General features: G+C 39.6%; 2 protein-coding genes across 3 annotated transcripts; both read right to left on the reverse strand.

Moving 5' to 3' along the window:
• Window positions 1–7340: 7340 nt before the first annotated feature.
• On the reverse strand, window positions 7341–11648 carry LOC110158398 (UDP-glucuronosyltransferase 1A5-like). 2 transcript variants are annotated; one of them, XM_020922866.2, is made up of 6 exons: window positions 11555–11648; window positions 11409–11464; window positions 9726–9821; window positions 9137–9429; window positions 8151–8864; window positions 7341–8061 (listed from the first exon to the last, which is right to left on the reverse strand). In XM_020922866.2, exons 4-6 carry the CDS (start codon window positions 9422–9424, stop codon window positions 7477–7479), a joined length of 1587 nt encoding a protein of 528 aa, XP_020778525.2. In that variant the 5' UTR covers window positions 9425–9429; window positions 9726–9821; window positions 11409–11464; window positions 11555–11648; the 3' UTR covers window positions 7341–7476. The 2 variants fall into 2 exon arrangements, with proteins under 2 accessions (XP_020778525.2, XP_055004706.1); XM_055148731.1 differs by lacking the exons at window positions 9726–9821; window positions 11409–11464; window positions 11555–11648 and having other exon boundaries at window positions 9137–9495.
• Window positions 11649–15094: 3446 nt separating this feature from the next.
• On the reverse strand, window positions 15095–18638 carry LOC110158418 (UDP-glucuronosyltransferase 1-2-like). The gene is made up of 4 exons (XM_020922899.2): window positions 18142–18638; window positions 16651–16946; window positions 15877–16581; window positions 15095–15804 (listed from the first exon to the last, which is right to left on the reverse strand). The coding sequence occupies exons 1-4, from the start codon at window positions 18146–18148 to the stop codon at window positions 15226–15228; spliced, it is 1587 nt and encodes a 528-aa protein (XP_020778558.2). The 5' UTR covers window positions 18149–18638; the 3' UTR covers window positions 15095–15225.
• Between the last annotated feature and the right edge of the window lie 962 nt (window positions 18639–19600).

Genomic DNA, 19600 nt, shown 5'->3' on the forward strand with positions numbered 1-19600 from the left:
AAAATGCAGCAAGAAATTTTAATCTGGCTCATTCCATTTTTCAAATTTGTATTTCCCAAGTTTGGGCTATTTACATATTTAATGCCTTGTTTTATATAATAATAATTTTGTAAGAAAATTACATAACAAGTTTCAAATTGATATATATCAATTTTATTTATTTTTTTTACAATTTACCTGTAATGTTTCACTTTAGCTCGTAAAGTCTGCAGCTTCTACGATCTAGGTGAAAGAGATGAGTTTTATAAGAACTCCAAAAACAGAAAAATGATTTACTATTTTAGCATAACACGTGTCATGTCTGCCTTCCCTTAATGTGTGGTCATAATAGCACAGAAGAGTACATGGCATCATTGTTTCCAGTCGTGAACCTATGATTTGTATAGTGTTATGTAACAAGTAAATACACGTGCCTTCAATGCTAATACAAATCACTATAATAAACTTGAAGTGTGTGTGTTTGAGGGTAAAAGTGCACCAGAAGAGGTATCCCATAAATGTTTATCTCTGTTTGCTTCCTAAAAGGCTAACTAGAGCCTTGCATACACAGACAGTATCTAGGCTGATGTTTTCTTTTGGCAGGAGATCACATAGGACACACCACCTCAAGCTGTTCACCTTTAGCACAGGCCCTGGCAGTGCAGATGTGGAGTGTGGCGGCAGACGGTGGACAGCTTTGGCTCTGGTTCTCCACAGCCTTCAGGTAGACAATTGCGGTAGTGTTGAGATTCTCAGAGGTGATGCGATGAATGATGGTTATTGGACAGAGATGCAGGATAAAGCTGAATAGGTGGGTTAAAAGAGGACACATGAAATTTGAGCAACAGAGTGTTTGTGGTACGCAGTAGATAAGGGGTGAGATGCTAAGGAATCAAGATATATTTATTGATTTGTCTTGGTGGGTTTTGTGTAACACATTTAGTTACATAAGATTACTATGAATGCATTTTCCAGACAATTGGTGAAAATAAGTCGAGTCATTTTGTTGAGAAATCTGGAGCCTTTTCAGCAATGACAAATGTTAGACCGTGTCGCCAAAATGAAACGGTCCTTAATTCTCACTTTTTCACACAGTCTCTTAGAGCCAAGAGCCAGGCACTTTTGTTGTGCTTCCTCAAAAAGTAAATGCAAACCAGCTGAGTGAAGAAATTGTGAATTTATGATGTAATTCCATGAAACATGCATGGAACACACCACATGATTCCATGGTAATACCGTGGAAAATTACAGCCAAAGGAACCACAGTAACAACAAAGTAACAAGACCCTCCTCCTGGAGAAATAGGAGTCAGTCAGATCTGTGGAGATTCAAGCCAGCTCAGAATAAGGACACGTGTTTTTCCTGTTTTTTGTTTTAAATCTTTTCTTATGTTTTTCAATTAAAATATGACAAACAAACATTTACCCCTAGAGATATCAGCACAAAAAAATTATAACATAAGCAACAACAATAACACAAATATAGATTATAATAAAGATTGTTCAATGAAGGTATATTCAATTGTAAAAATAAAAATACACTGTAGGAAATAGAGAAGTAACAATATCAAAATCTTTGTACAATATTTTCACAGTATGCATCTCACGACATAATTTTAACTGCAATATTTTGTGAAGGCTGACAAAATCATGAATACACATTTTTATTTATTTATTTTTCTGTCAATCAAAATATTTAAAAGTTATAGGCTAAAAAGTTACAAACTGAGGATTTATAGTCATGAATCAGTTGCAGCTAATGTACATCGTGGAAAGTTCTAACCTGTATTTCTTTAAATGAGCAACCAACTATGTTTTCATTGGTATTAAGTGTATTGGAAAGGTGATGTGCTAAGCTTGGCAGAAACAAACATTACTCAAATATGGTTAGGATTTCCATATTTCCACGGGGCAACCAAAAAGAAACATGTAAACGCCCAACAAAAACACACATTACTGTAGACAACACTGCTGCAGGCCAGAAGTCATCTGCAGAGAAAGGGTGAATTTAGGGCTGTGCTTTGATCAAATGTATAACCATGATTTCAGTTATACTCTATTCATTTCTTGTAATTAAAATCTGTGGTTGAAAGAGAACTTAACATTTCAAATAGAAGTACAGTCACATGGCTAATAATGTGATCAATTTGAAGTACAAGTACTGCTGTCAAAATTATACTTAAGTGAAAGTAAAAAGTAGGCTACACATATATTCTCAGAGTACAAGTTACTTACTTTTTAACACCACTATGGTAGCATTTTAGCTCATGATTTTAGATAAAACTTGCTCAGTTACAAAGAACTGAATTTGTTTATTCGCTGAGCTCTGGCCAGTTCGAGCAGCAGCAGTGCTCTTATGTAACTTTGAGTTGGTCAGGGTGGAAAGGAGCAGACAGCCATGGATTTGGACAGTTGGGACGTGTAGTGTACTCACGTAACTTGATTATTTAAAATGTAACTATACAATAACAAGGCTAGAATTATACTCAGTGTATGGTAACAAGTACAGGTGCAAAAATCTGCTCAAAAAACCCTTACCTCAGGTCCAAACATTCGTAAGTCTGGTCACCGCTGAATCGCTCCATTAGCCAAGTAGGGACACTAACTTAAGGACAATCAAAGATGTAAGGACCAGACTGTATAAAATCTGTATAAAAAATACAGAGAAATTCCATTCTGGAATTGCCGGGCAAAAAAGACCTAAAAAATCTACTCAATTACAATAATGTGAGCATTTGTGATTAGTTAGCGGCTGGTCCATAATGGGTGATGGGTCACCGCTCTCCCTTTCAATCATGCAAATTTGTAAAACAATTGAACATTCCAATTTTAGATAGTTAGGCAATATTAGTCTTTAAATATTACATAAATGTTGACTATAAATAACATAAATCACAAGAAAATATAGCTAATAAAATAGGAATGTAATGGGCGTGGTACGCAGCGGTACGGTCCACCCACTTCTCCCGACATGAGATATATATATAAAAAAACTATAGCTACTACTTAAATGTCAAACCAAAGCTATTGGCAAAGGTGAAAACAACCTGCATAGGCTCATGATATCTGCAGTACTGTCCTAGTGACCTGAACCAGGACTAAACAAGACTAAACCAGAGCAGAGCACCACGCCCCACAAGACTCAGCGCAGCCGTCGCCCGATCGTGCTTCGCAGACACCCTGCTCCTTGGGTTCTCTCTTGCTCTCAAGTCCAGCATATTGCTCAGATAGATCCGGAGGCTCCATCCTCCATGTGGTAGTTCCAGACGGGGACGAGCGCGCAGTGCACTGGGCCCAAACGGTTCCGTGTTGTCCTCTTTGCTCTGCTACAGTCAGACTACAAACCAGACTTCAGACGCAGCGGGAGCAGCTCCGGTTCAGGCTGGGCTCAGATGAGCTGGAGTGGGAGTTATATCTCGGCCTGGGAAGCACTTTCTCCGAGAAGAACCAAGTGTGTGGAGGACGGACCGCTCGGAACAACCAAACCAACCAAATCGGATTCGCACTTCTGTTTGGATACTTTGCACCATTTTGGAACCAACCGCAGTCCTTGAGCACGGACCGGAGCCACCTGCTCCGACCTGTAGTCGACTACACATTTTCGCTTTCCCCTCATGACTGTAGCATATCTCACACTAGGCTAAAAGCAGGGCATTTTTAAGTTGAATCAGTTGAATAGGCTATTTCCTATTGTCATAAAAGTACTATTTGGTTAACAAATAGCCTAAAAATAATGCTGGTTGCTACGTGAACATGGGGAACACCGGGACCTCTCTGTGCGTACAGGTCCCAGTGTTCGAACATATGTACGCACCTCCAATTTTGACTCACTGTGGAGCAACACAGTTCGCACATTTTTACTTGCTCTGATCTTTGTGTATTACATTCTCTATAGTGGCCGTTGTTGGCAAAATATCCAATTCGGAAATGAGTGGGGATGTCATCGATGACGTCACGAATCACGTACCCCCACTTAAAAAATCCCCACCACACCACTGACTTAATTGGTTTCTCTTTTCTGCGCTTCAGCGCCACTGAGCTGCTTCTGGCGATCTGGAAATAACCTATCGGCTCCATTCAGTCTATGTGAGAAATCTGACCAATCAGATTCGCGCATTTGTGCGTCCAATGCATTTGAGCAGCGCGCGTGCGGGCAATCGCCTCTAGATCCATTATAGATCCATGTGCCCATAGCACGAACCCCATAGTGATGGTGTTATTGCGGCGCAGTGCAGCAGCAGCTCAGCAGCAGCAGCAGCTCAGCCACCGGCGGAGCGTCCCCCAAACCCCACGGTCACAGCACAAAGGCATCGTGGCATTGTGGCATAGTTTACAAGCAGATCTGATTCCTGCTTATTAAACATAGTCTGTGCTGGCTTTAAAATAAACTGGGACATACATTTATGAGGAAGTAGGGATTACACGCACATGGATGAGTTTAGATAACAGCAAGCTAATGCTGCATAGACTCCCATTCATTTAATACACACCCCCAAAATTCCAGACGAACAACCCAGGGAATAAATCAGCAAATATGTAAGTTACAAAGGTAAATACAGCTGTGCTTTACATTGCTGGAAACTTAAAGTGTGATTTTCTACAAAACAAACGCTGAGTTCATAGTATGTTCAAGTGTGATGCTCCATTTAACTAGCCTGATTCATCAGCCGGTTTCACTTCAAACCATCTAACCTCGCAGCATTAGAATTCGTTCGACAGAAGGCGGTACTTTTTATCATTTAACCAGTTGCTGCTGTTTGGTAGTCACATATATAATGCGCCGCTAACGGGGCTAACTGGTATATTAAGCTTTTCCCAAATCCCGTAGGAAGAAGGGCAATAACGTCTTTCCCCTTGATGAAATTCACCAAACATTCTCTTTATTCCGGCTTTAAATCATCAATCTTGGGAATTGTTGACAACACAGAATATATGGCTCTTCACTGATTGGCCCAGTGCCTGAACATGCAATTCCGGGCCCTTTGCGAACCGTCTAGTGCAGGGATGCTCACACTTTTTCATCATGCGAGCTACTTACAAAATGACCAAGTCATAAAGATCTACCTAATACAAAGCCAAGCAAACTGCACTGAAACACTCTGTGCCCCTTTTTTGGACCCTCACCCACAGTTTGAGAACCCCTTCTTTAAGAGAACTTCCTCTGGCACTTTACACAAAAACTGTGAAAAAAGTGAAGGAAGATTTTTAAAACCTGTTTTTTAAAGTTCCAAACTGGAGCTGCATTCTTTTCTGGTTTTGCAGTGATATTTACCAGCCTCTGCACGTTTACCAAACCAAACGCACATCGTGACAAACACAGATGCATTTGTACACTTTTGTGAGACAAACTTAAGCCAAATGTGGCAGTAGGTCTGTTCTGTAGATCTGCTCTATGCTGTAGACCTGCTTTGTGCCAACACTGGAACACAAATTTAGACTCGTTTTTGCTTCACGTTTGGTATTGCTCTTCTAATCTGCCGCACTGTGGGAGGGGCTTGTGTTCGCTGTACGCAGGAAGGAGCGAGAGCGTGAAAAGGCGAGGGGCGGCGTGCTGACGTGGGCAGATGGACAGGTAGGATGTTTAGGAAGTTTAATCTGCCCTGTGATGCTCGCTGGTACACGAGGGCACACGCTGTTGCAGACGAGCCGTGCGTAGGGAGCGTGTGTGTTTGTGATGTGCCGTAGAGTCTCCGCGGGCTGCACTGAGTGCACAGTCTGCACTGAGACGCCCCACACGCTCTTGCACCCCGCTACAAGTTTATTACCAACAGCAGCAGCCGTAATGAAATATGATCGCACTTGTTGAGTGTCAGACCTTGAGTGAGAGACAAGACCGAGTCCAAACGCGAGCCCGAGACGAGACACGGCGATCTACCCACACGACCTTGGCGATCGACTGGTAGATCGCGATCGACGTATTGAGCACCCCTGGTCTAGTGTATTTTGATTCCTTACCTATTTGCTGGAGAGAAATGAAATTGGGCGGAGGCACTAGGTGGCGCCAGCCTGGCCACCATTTAACTGTCAATTTAAGTGTCAGTCCCAAAGTAGACAAACTGAAAAGTCTTACCTCTGCTCCTGTTCTGTTGGTCCAAAATGGACTCATTCAAGTTTTTATGAGTCAACACAATAGTATATTCAAAAGTATCACGATATAGGCTACTGAAGGATTTTGACAAACACTGCGGGCCTTCACAGATTCCTCTTGCCTCAGTGGGCGTTTCTTGTTTCAATATCTTACTAATATTTGTAGTTGCCTGCAAAATGTCTTTTTTGTGATTATTATATTTATTTGCATGCAGTTTTTTAGCCCCCTCTATTGTTTGTCAATAATATTGTCAGTTAATGAACTTCTGTTCAGAATTTCTGATGTGCTTTCACTGCCCCTTAATCATTTAATCTACAATGTCACATAATAATAATAATAGTTTGAATGAATTGTGATAAATCATAAGACACATAATCATAATTATGATTTTTTACCAGGATTAAAAAAAGTTTCTATCAGTGTATCTCATGGAGTAACCCTCTGAAGTTATGCTTTAGTGTGGACATTTCTCTTGGGACTTGTCAGGAACAGGAACTGTTATTTGCTTAAGGGAGTTTTATTATAATTCACTGGACTGGATTGGACTAAGAACTGACACACTACAAACAACCATGCTGTCTTACATTATTTCACTATTCATGAGTTTCTGATTTCTGTTTAAAAGCACAATTTTATTGTAAGTATTTTTCACCTTTCAAAAGATGCGTTTGGAATAGTTAATTGCTTTGACAATTGCGCCTATTTTTCATAACTCTGAAACCTTTGGATATTCAAAGATTTGTAAAAATCTATTATGAATCAATCACTGGTGTGCTCATATTGCATTGAAAATATTTAAGATAGAGATATAAGATATAAGATAGCTAAATCTATAAATGGCTTCCATTATCAGTTGAGTTTTCAGTGGTCATGTAAATGGCTTTGTACATGTATTTAACAGGTCAGTCTCACTTATCTTATAACTCAAACCGTATGATCTTGGGATTTTCTGGGATTACGCTCTTCCAGATGTTAATTGTTTCAGGAAAAAAATTTAAGTAAAATCACAACCAGAGTATAAATTATATAGTCAAGAAAGGGTAAAATGTTTGCCCTTGAACCAGGAGCATACACTAATGCATACTGTCGCTATGCCCAAGAACAAACTATTTGTCTATCTCAGTTATAAGAAATACAGCAGATTAAAGTTGGAGGGGAAATAAAAAATAAAACAATAATGAAAAATAATAATAATAATAATAATAATAATTGCCTTGTTGTGGAAAATTGAGCTAAAGAATAAAATACAAGAAAATACAAATACAACATTTTATATTGAAAATAGATCTCTGATAGAACATTTATTTCTTGCATAAACATACATTTGGTTTTACCTATTAAATTTGCTTCAAAAAAGAAGCCAGAAATGCAATTGCTTTGAATGGCTCAAGTGAAAAATGTGAACTCTGATCAATGCATCTTGTCTTTGATCTTAGTTCTGTTCCTACAGCACAGGAGTCTGAACAGAGCCACCACACACAGCACTGTCCCAGTGACAGCAGACAGTAGCAGCAGCAGCACGTCCACACTGTAGAAGGAGTACCAGGGCATCTGATAGGCCTGTGTACGCAGGTGAGGAGCCCCTTTATGGCGAATCACGTACTCCACCCAAAACACAGCCTGGTCCATGGAGGACAGGGGCTGGTCCCTGTGCAGACGGGACAGTCTCTGCATGTTGTCCCTGTAGTGCTCTTGGTGGAGCAGCTCCTTCAGGCCCTTCTCAAAAGTGTCTCCATTCAGCTCACTGAGTCTTATGATTGTTCCTGCGCCCCTGTCCTGCAGACGAAGCAGGTTATCAAACTGGTCAAAGAACAGTGGGATACCCAGCACCGGGACACCGTGGTAGATGGCCTCCTGGACGCCGTTGGTCCCACCATGGGCCACGAAGACTTTGGTCTGAGGGTGTCCCAGCAGGTCCTTCTGAGGCATCCAGTCCACTAACAGAGTGTTGTTGCCCAGTGTAGAGGGTCGTGCACCCAAGTGCCTCCAGATCACCTGTAAAAGATTCAACACTTTAGATACACTTTTTTTTTTTTTTTTTTTTTTTTTTTTTTTTTTACAATTCTGAGCCAATGAGTACTTACCTTTTGAGGCAGTTTAGCAAAAACACTGGCTATTTCATCAGCCAAATCAGTGGGAAAAGCATGAACTAAAGTGCCCAGAGTCATAACAATAACTCCATGTTCTCCAGCGCTCTGCATAAAGTCCTCCAGCTCTGCAGACAGAGGCTGGCTCTGTTTGCACTGAAACCCTCCCATGTAGATGACATTAGGCATTGTTGGTCGAGGAAAGTCAAACACAAAATCTGATCTGAAGAGCCAAATATCTGCATCCTGCAGAAGTGAGATGATATCACATCCACCCTCAATATGCTTCTTGCAGAGGGCATCATAGCTTGGCCCAACTAAAACATACTGTTGAACGAGTACAATACTGTAATAAAGTACATTTTGAACTCTTTGTAAGAAGCTCATTTTGTCTGTGAATCCTGATCCCGGCACTGGGATATAAGACAGAGGGGAAGGAGCTAGCAGAAACTGTCCATCACCACTTGTTACCCAGCGAACATTTAAAACTATGGGCAGTTTTAAATACTTTGCCAGTACCACTCCTGGTGCTACAGCAGGATCCGTGAGCATCAAGTCATATTTTGCGTCCAATAAACTCTTGACCATTTTATCATCTTCCAGTATACTTTCCACGGCTTTACACCAGATGGCATGAGCCTGGCTGATCATGTGCAGAAAATCTTTGGTGAGTTTGAGAAACGTGAGGGCTGAGGCCCCCTCTCTCTGCGCCTGGAAGGAGCACAGGAATGAACTTTAGAGACCTTCTACAAGATTATACAAACAGGACACACGGAGTTTTAGTGCTAAAGGGTTGTGCCACAATGATCTACGAGCTGTTTATAACCTCTTTTATGTAAGGCAACTTTGCACACTATTAATTATTAATTATATCAGAGAATTCATGAAAATTCTGCATGGACTTTTCATATTTTTCATGTAATTGTCATGTAATGTCACACATGAAATAAGTAGAAATTCCAGTAATCAAATGATTTTTGTACCTTAATTTGCTCCTTAAGAAAGATGTCAAAAAAGTCCTCGAAGGAATTCTCCATCTCGAGGTTGATAGTGGTGTAGAGAGGGGACTGCTCGGCGATGTACCAGCTGTTGGAGGCTCGTATCACAGTCATCTTGTGTCCGCGAGAGTGAAGCTCCTCCATCAGCACCTTCATGTTGATCCAGTGACTGCCATCCACCGGAAATATCAGGATGTTCCCTCCATCACAAGGTGATACCAAAGACATCATATATAGAGACAAGAGGCAGGCTATCCCATAATGTTTGTACATTTTGTCTAAAAGAACAGAAAACAACTGCATTTTCATTTGCATCACAAACTGCTTTATAAAGTCAGCCCCTCCAAATTTCTTTTTGAAAGCTGGAAGGTCAGAACAAATCAAACAACAATTAGCCGCCTTCTCAATTGTCTGCCCAAGAAAAAAGGGGACAAGACGATTCATGCTAATTTTGTTTGTCATTGGCTGGTCAGAGCAAGTAGTTTTACCAAGACAAAGTTTAATATAAAAACATTATAAATGGCATGGCACATATCATTTTATCAATTTTAGAACCACACAAGGTGTTACATACCTGTGGTCTCTGCCTGTCCTCTCTCTTCTCACTCATGGAGGTTCAACCTGATTCTTCTTTGCGTTTGAACTCAAACTCCAGGTCAAAGTCCCTGCACTGCAAAGATTAGTGAGTTATATGTGGCACGTGTCAAAAGATATAATGCATGTAAAATAAATAACAATATTTTGGCTAACTTTGGCTATATTGCACCAAATAGCATTATATATATATATATATATATATATATATATATATATATATATATATATATATATATATATATGATGTAGTGAAGTTTTTTTTTAATATCACATTAATTGAATCAATATACTCTGTAATCACTATAATCAAAATAGATACATAAATACATTTATGTCCCACTGACTTCCATTCAAAACAGATTTTTTTACTTTGCAGGTATATTTTTACTTTTTATTTATTTTTCATTCTTTGATGTTGAAAACCTTTCAAAAATGTTTCGTTTTAGTGTCTTTTTGAATTTTTTGATATTTTTCTTTTTACTGTGTACCTTCCAAAGTTACATCAACACAAAGACATTTGTTCATATTAGTCCAGAATGAAGGCCAAAGACATAGATATTTGAGGTTAAAATGATATGAGTGTGTTCTAGAGGAGTCCTACAGTGCACTGAATGTGTTTGGGAGTTTGTGTGAGTTTGTGTGTGCCTCTGTGTGTGTACATTTTCAGGTGTATATATCTTTTATTTTTTATGCCTCTATTGATAAACATATTTAAACATAAAGGTAAAACATATATAAATGTATTTTTCAATGTTTTCCGTCAGAACCCCCAGAACCCTACTAAATACACATAGGGACAATCACTGTAAATCCCATAAACGCCATAGAAAAGCATAGGAAACCTGCATAGAGGTCTGCAGAAGATGTAATGGGGTGAGTTGGGTTTGAATTGTAAAAATCACTAATTTTACCTTTTCTTAACAGGAGAAACTTGTAAAAATCCACAATTTATGATACTTGTTATGTCAGTGCAACAAAAAATGTGCATTTATAATGGAAGTCAATGGGGCTTTCAGGGGGAATGTCATTTTGTGCCAAAAAAAAATACAAAATTAAAAATCAGTGTAAGCACTATTTTATGGCATCCCCAGCCTGTGATAACCCCAACACAAACAAATTAAAATTAGTTGAAAATGTGTTCAAAGATATAGAAAAAAAATCTTTTTTTTTTTTTTTTTTTTCCATGAATGTAATTTGACACTTTTGCTGTAAAAATTTGCATTTTTGGTATGCATGATTTGGGCAGAAGTAAATGAAGAAAGAAAAAAGACAAATCTGTATTGCATAAAAATAATATCGTTTTCTTTTCAAATGTACATTTTTGTGGCAAAGTACCACAGGTGTGATTACTTTAAAGTGGTGCACAAGGGTTAAACTTATGTTAAAGAATATCCTTCTCTTGTCTAATTGTGTGTACAGCTGAACTAAAATGACCCTGGAATAGAAGTTAGGGCATCTAAGGATCATAGACAAGCCTTATTTAATAACTCAAATCACAAGGATGGCTTATTTTTTTACCTTAGTATGCCTGGTGACACATTAATGTATACCAAACATTTGAAAAGTTATAAATGGTCCAGAGTAGCATAGATCATATACTGTCTTTTAAGTCTGTATTCTAGGCATTGAGCGTGAACAGATATCTTTAACATGTACTCACAATGAAGTGCGCCAACAGTGTGAATGATAGCTCCTGATAGCTCCTGTTGTTAGTTCCTGTTCAGCAAAGCATATAACATGAATAACAATTTAGAATTACAGTTTGTGTAGACTTAAAATAAGGTATTTAACACCAAGGAGAAAAACCTTTTTATGTCTTCAGTGTATTTCCTGTGCCTCTGTCAAACCAACCCCAAAATCTCTCACGGTTTCCCTGAACTGACTAGTTTATCAAGAGAACAGTGTTACAACACCACACATCTGCTGGGTCCTACTGCCAGCTAGATAGTAGGTTGCCAAAATGTCATACTAGGACTTGTATCTGTACTCAAATGTCTTACAGTAACATACAGTACAATACAGTAAAACAGAGGGAACTACAAGAACGTGATTCTTCCTTTTCAGTGCAGACTACTTGACAAAATAAGTGAAGTTATTAAGCACTCTTAAATTGTAATTCTTCTATTCTGACCATAATGATTTGCCCTAAGATCTTGTCAAGACATTTAAAAAGGAAAAATTAACATTTCTACAATTCTTATAAAAAACTCATAAATATACCATGACTTTTAAGAACAATTTAACTTAAAAGTAATATAAATTGGTACTTAGGTTTAAAGACTTGAAATGACTTGAAGCCCAATGCAGATGACTTGGACCTGACTTGGACTTATGGGCCGGTGGCTTAAGACTAGGCTTGGACTTGCCTGTATTTGACTCAGGACTTGATTCAGACTTTAGGTCAAAGAGTTGAGACTTGAGATTTGCAAAACAATGACTTGGTCCCAACTCTGGTATTTAATATAAGTAGATACCTTTTTTGCTCAACTACAGTTTATAGTGGATATTTTTACTTTTACTATATTTCAGACCAAGTTTTTGCACTTTCTACTCCATTACATTTTTGAATATATTTTTACTTTCAGTTTTTATTATTGTGTGAGACCTGCTGAAAACCCTGCAAGGACTTTTTTTTTTTAAAGCAAGGTCAAAATTTGAGCCAACAAAAATATACGAATAAAAACAGCTTGGAAAAGAATAATCATTCAGTTGTTTCTGTTGAACAATATTTAGTACAAATCAATATCAAAATCATGACATTTGAAGCTTTGTTTGGGTCACAGACTACACTTTTTACTCTAAAGGTAGTTAATCAGTGCCTCTGCAGCTCATGAGTATACTTGTACTTAGGTCTTTTACGTCTTTTTACTTTTACTTGAGTATTTGAGTATTTGCTTTGCTGTCTGTACTTCTACTTACAAAATTTAGTACATCTTCCACCACTACATTTTCCTGAGAACTATGTGTGAATGGGGCTAGCTTGGGCCTGACATGACTCTGCAGCAACATGTTGAGCGTATGGCAGCTCCTTTCACTTTGCTATGATGTGCCACTGCTTAACAAAAAGAGTGTTAACCATATTTCCAACTTGTCACAAAGTAACACAGAGAATATTCATGTCTGAGGCTTGTCTGGTGCTTATTATTTATAAAATTCTTAGTATAAATAATAGACCAGATGAGTTGAAATGTACAAACAATCAGATCCCAGAAAAAAGACACGTCCAAGTTAAATTTGACACTTTTAAATGTCACTGTGAATGATATTTAAATGAAATGGCTTTTTATTCATTTCTTCTGATAACATCTGTTGTGACAGAGCAGAGAACCATCATTGCAGAGGCTTACTGTCAAATGGAGATGTTGAAGAAAGAGACAGGAGCTGAAGGATAACGTGTTCTCTAGACCTGCCTTGAGGAGTCGAGAACCACCAGAGAGGCTGAGGTCAAAGTGGAGGAGCAGAAGATAGAGAGACAGGAGCTGAAGAACACAAGTCTACTCTCACATCTGTCCCGACAGAGCAGAGGAGCACCACCAGAGAAGGTGAGGAGAAACCTCAGACCCTGCAGGACGTGGGTGGAGTCTGTAGTGAAAGAACTCAGCTCAACCCTCAGTGAAGAGAAATGGGTCCTCCTCTCCAGAACTGCTTTTGTCTCTGCTCTGGTTCAAACCAAGAACAGCTTGAGCCATTATTTACAGCACTATTGATAAACACTGAAAATGTATTTTTTTAAAACAGGAGATGGAGAACCTCAAGGACATCCATGCAGAACAGCTAAGGACTGTACAGAGAGCTGAGGAGCAGAAGGCTTTGGTCCTGGAGCAGAAGATACAGACAGGAGCTACCTGAGGCTCTGACCTCCACGGAGAACACCAACTCTATTTTGAAGCAAGAGAACATTATACAGAAGACCACCAACAAGAAAAAAAAGTGTGTGTGTGTGTGTGTGTATGTATATATATATATATATATGTATATAATATATATATATATAATATATATATATATATATATAGAGAGAGAGAGAGAGAGAATTGCATCATATATAATTGCATCATGAGTATGGTGACTATTGGGAGAAATATATTGGGATATATATAATGGGAAAAAGTGGGAGTGGATGACACTGTACTCTACTTGCTCCACAGGTGCCTCTCTCATCTTGTGCTGTGAAGATGGCATTTTTTGACTTCTCCAGCACATTTAACACCATCCAACCTCTGCTGCTCAAAAACAAACTGATCAAGATGGAAGTGGATTCTTCTTTCATTAGTTGGATTACAGGTGACCTCACTGGGAGACATCAGTATACCCGACTGGGGGACAGCACCTCTGTTGTCTGCAACACTGGAGCTCCACAGGGGACTGTACTGTCACCAGTTCTGTTTACCCTGTACATGTCAGAGTTTAGATACAACTCAGAGTTGTGTCACATGCAGAAGTACTCTGATGATGACACAACCATTGTAGGGTGTGTCAGGAACAGTGACAAAGAGGACTACAGGTAGCACATTGAGGAGTTTGTGGTGTGGCACTCATGAAGAAGGATGGCGTGCAGGTGGATAAGCTTGTGAGGAAGGCAGGATCTGTGGTGGGTGCAGAGTTTAACTCAGTCACATCTGTGGCTGAGAAGAGGGCCCCCAGCACAGTACCATCACTGGATGAGAGCAGCTTTGGGGACAGGCCATTGTCCCTGCCTTGCTCCACAGACTCTGAAAGTCATTTGTTCCACATATGTCTGTACAACGCATTGGTATAAATGATGAATTACTGCTCAGCAACTGAAATCGATTAGATAATAAACATATTAAGCCCTTAGGCCAGGTGAATGTCATGTGTTTGCTGCAAACACAATCTCACAGCAGAATGACTGATGTCCATAGATGGCTCATGGACTAAAAACTGTGCATTTTTACCTGTGATGCAACAATTTTAGCAAACGCAAACAGAGCATTTTTGACTGCAGAGAAGACAACTTTGGATTAATGGGACATGTGGGAAAGTAGCAAAAAAAGTAATTATAGGCAAAGTTTCTATTGCAATTTCAGCCAAGATGTCATAGATAAATATAAAGATAAATACTGCAGTAATAACTCATAATAATACACCCTAACTAATATATTGCTTTTATGGACACTCAAAGGCACTTTACAAACAAGAATATATCAAAATATTGATCATAAATCTCATCTGTAACTCAATGTTACATTATTATTACACCAAATTTGGACACTGAAATATACACATCTCATATCAATTTAAATCCATATTTAACTTATAGTTTGGTTTGTAATAGGATTGTTGTAGTAACCACAATTAACAACCAAGTAATTTGTGTTACATAATTTTGCATTTTGCTTTATCGATAAAGTTTGATTGAAATGGAAAATCACTGTTTCCTTTGGGACTCACAAAGATAGTGGTATTATATACATAAAAAATGTATATTAAAATTATACATTTATGATTTGACCCGGTCATTGTTGTTTGATCTTAGTTCTGTTCCTACAGCACAGGAGTCTGAACAGAGCCACCACACAGAGCACTGTCCCAGTGACAGCAGACAGTAGCAGCAGCAGCACGTCCACACTGTAGAAGGAGTACCAGGGCATCTGATAGGCCTGTGTACGCAGGTGAGGAGCCCCTTTATGGCGAATCACGTACTCCACCCAAAACACAGCCTGGTCCATGGAGGACAGGGGCTGGTCCCTGTGCAGACGGGACAGTCTCTGCATGTTGTCCCTGTAGTGCTCCTGGTGGAGCAGCTCCTTCAGGCCCTTCTCAAAAGTGTCTCCATTCAGCTCACTGAGTCTTATGATTGTTCCTGCGCCCCTGTCCTGCAGACGAAGCAGGTTATCAAACTGGTCAAAGAACAGTGGGATACCCAGCACCGGGACACCGTGGTAGATGGCCTCCTGGACGCCGTTGGTCCCACCATGGGCCACGAAGACTTTGGTCTGAGGGTGTCCCAGCAGGTCCTTCTGAGGCATCCAGTCCACTAACAGAGTGTTGTTGCCCAGTGTAGAGGGTCGTGCACCCAAGTGCCTCCAGATCACCTGTAAAAGATTCAACACTGGAGATACACTTTTTTTTTTTTTTTTAACAATTCTGAGCCGACGAGTACTTACCTTTTGAGGCAGTTTAGAGAAAACACTGGCTATTTCTTCAGCCTTCTTAATTGGCAATGCATTGACAAAACATCCCATAGTCATAACAATGACTCCATGTTCTCCGGCACTCTGCATAAAGTCCTCCAGCTCTGCAGACAGAGCCCTCAGTGGTTTGCATGAATACCCCGCGATGTAAATGACATTAGGCATTGTGGGTCGAGGAAAGTCAAACACAAAATCTGACCTAAAGAGCCAAATATCTGCATCCTGCATAAGCTTGACAATATTACACCCCTCCTCAACATACTTTTCACAGATAGCATTGTAACTTGGAGTGACTAAGTACTCATGAGCCAGTGCCACACTGTAGTAAAGCACATTTTGAACTCTCTGAAAAAAGCTCATTTTGTCTGTCAATCCTGAGCCCGTCACTGGGATATAAGATAGAGGAGATGGAGCAAATAAAAAGTGGACATCCAGAGCATGGAACCAGCGAGTATTGAGCACCAATGGCAGCTTTAAGTATCTGGCCAGGATCACCCCTGTTCCCACTCCAGGATCTGTGAGCATCAGATCGTATTTGGTATCTTTTAATTCTTTGAGAAGTGTTTTATTATTAAATATATAAATCAAATCCCCACGCCACATTTCATGGAGCTTCATAATAATGGAAAGAAATTCAGGAGCCAGGGAGATTAGAGCACTAATTCCCTCCACTTGCGCCTGGAAACAATACATATAACAGTATAAGAAATAGGTCTTTCAGTATCAGATATTATAAGAGATACATACCTGAAATTGCCTTTCTAAAAATACACCAAAATCTTTTAAGTCCATCTTTGAGGGAAGGTTGATTGTAGAGTACACATCAGACTGTTCTTTGATGTACCAGCTGCCGCTGGAGCGTAAGATGGTGATGCTGTGTCCACGAGCATGTAGCTCCTCCAACAACACCTGCATGTTGACCCAGTGACTGCCATCTAAAGAAAGCACCAAGATGTTTCCTCCATCACAGGATGGAGCAAAGCCCATCAGACAGAGAATGAAGAGCAAACCCATGCCCTTCATATGAAGACAAGTTGTCATTCCTGAAATACAGCAAAACATCAACATCACTTTTAGGTTATTACGATTTTAAATGTACACATTGTCACTGTATCATGCAGCACTCCACTGTTCTGCATACCGATGCTGACAACTGACATAAAAAACATGATCAATGAAGTTCAGTGTTGCTCCAAGGCTGCCTTTATTGGTAAATAAGTTACAGACATCATTATGTAAGATGTTAATCTCTATGGAATGCCTCTTTATACAGTTCACATCATGATTTTTGGGGTGTTCATACGCAAACATGTCTGGAAGTTATGTAAGGCTGACTAACAACAAAGACAAGATTTTTTCAGCAGTTAATGAATTAAGTAGCTGAGTTCATCAGTTATGGGTCTTTCACCAGAGTACTCTCTGGACCCTGTATTTACTCTTTCACAAGCCGTTTTTTTCTTTAACAACCTCAGTCTGAAAAAACACATGTTGTAGTTATTTGAGTTAAAGTGTGCCCAAGTCATTCTCTACACAATATAATGCCTTCAGAAAGACTGGTGATGCAACAGCTGTGAGGGTCTAGTAACATTTTAAAATGTTGTGATTTACATGCACCCAGAGCAAACCTACGCAGGCATGGGGAGAACTTGAAAATTCCACACAGAAACGTCCCACTCCAGAATCAAATCCAGGACCTTCTTCAGATATCATCATCTGTACTAAATCTGTTCTACCCACATCAGACAGTAAAGCACAAAGGCATTTATAGAGGCTGACAACACCAATAGCCACAACAAATAAACAAGAATGCTTTATCATCATCAGAGGGGCTCGGGAGAAGAACTTCCAGAACACTGTTACCTGTTTTATAGTGCATTTGATTGTATGTATTTGAATGCACTTCTCATTAACATGCATGACAGTATACGCATTTGCGAGAGTAAGTGTAGTGAATGTGCACCTGTCCTGTCCTCATGCTGTCGCTGAGAGGTGTTCAGGAGGGAGGAGGGACGGATCGAGGCACGGCAGTGTGCCATATTGTGCAAACATATTTAACTAATCAGAACGTGATATTTACGCTAAGGAGTAAATGCGCTGTATGCGCACTACGCAAGTTGCGTAGAGTCCAGCGGGTGCGAAAGACTCCGCCTACTGAGTCCCAGCTTTCTCATTTTTGTCTTCCGTTCAATCAACATATGTACATATATAATAGTTACAACAAACGGAGTCCTGACTTACTGCTCATTCCAATCGTTTCTCCTGATGCCTTGTAACCAAAGATGTCTCCTGTTTGCCTTGAAACGGGTGGAATTCTGTAAAACTTGCGCGTTGTGTTGTTTTTATTAAAGCACAACAGTAGGGGTGTTTAAGATGCCGAAATTCTCGCCTGGATCGGCTGCAGCCGAGGGGAGGAGGAAAAGGCTGAAATCAGCTTGGACCCTCCATGAGAACACCGGGGCGGCCTCAGATCACCCGCTGACACGACTTCATTTAAAGTGTCGCACTGAATAAAATGTAGGCGTTTCCTCGTACTTGTGCAGACTTGTAGACTTGAAATGTGAAACGTTACGCTCCAATTCAAAGTTCGCTGGAAATCTCGGATGCACTGAAGGAAACCATGGTCCGTACTCGGTCCCAGTGTATTTCCCACAACACACTTCACATACTGCGGCCGATCATCGCGACCTTTCACCCGCTAGCGTCTCCTCCACTCTAGGGACTGCGTGTACGCCAAAGAACTGTAAGATCGTGCACACCGAGGAGCAGAGCGCGCGCTAAAACCAGATCCATGGGTCATCCCAATAAATTCACCTCGCGGGGAAATCAGTGCACTTAATTATCTAACTTAATTATCTAACTTCCTCAGGCACAGTTTTTTCATATAGCCAGTTAAACCTACATAAACTTTGTTTTTAGCAGATGTATTGAATAAAAGTTTTAATTAATTAGTTTACTCTAATTCTATGAAATATGAGGAGATTTTTACTAGAACAGAACCATTGAAACAAACTGAATACTGTCTCAAACTGAATAGTGAAGCAGCCTAAATTAAATGACCTAAACCTGAGTATTTTCATTATTGTTCTACATTCTTCATTCATTATTTATTTCTTTATTTTAATTTTTAGGAAATTACTTAGCCTATTAGTTATTATTTATAAAATATTATTTTTATCTTAAGAATAATAGGCCTAAATGTGCCACTCAGTGAAGCTTATTGGCTTGTGTAGTCTGCTACCATTTTTAAGTAATTTGATTTTTTACTAGTAGACGACAGGTGTAGAAGACAGAAAAATGTTGTCCCTCCCCTCACCTGCCCTGTGCTCTCTGGTCTTCTTTTGTAAAGTAGATAGCATCTAGTGGTGTTATGTTAGAATATAGAAGTGCTTACATCAAGGAAAGTAGGGACCACGAAAGCTAAACATTTTATCCTGTAAATCCTACATCCTATATGCTAATATTTAGTTTGATGTTTTTGCTAAATGATTTGCAAATAATTTAACAACAACCCCTAAACCTGCAACCTGTCATCATCGCTAATATAATTTAAAACTATTGTCTTTTTCACACAGACTTCAAATTGAGAATATAGTCAATTTTACAGGTATCTAGAATGTATGTGTGGATGTGAAGAAACGCTCAATCCCTTTGCTAAATGGAGTGTCTTTCTATGACACTACTGGAAGACGCACATGCT

The sequence above is a fragment of the Boleophthalmus pectinirostris genome, unplaced genomic scaffold, assembly GCF_026225935.1.
Source record: "Boleophthalmus pectinirostris isolate CB_2022bp ecotype Guang Dong unplaced genomic scaffold, ASM2622593v1 HiC_scaffold_12, whole genome shotgun sequence".
Taxonomy (NCBI): Eukaryota; Metazoa; Chordata; class Actinopteri; order Gobiiformes; family Gobiidae; genus Boleophthalmus; species Boleophthalmus pectinirostris.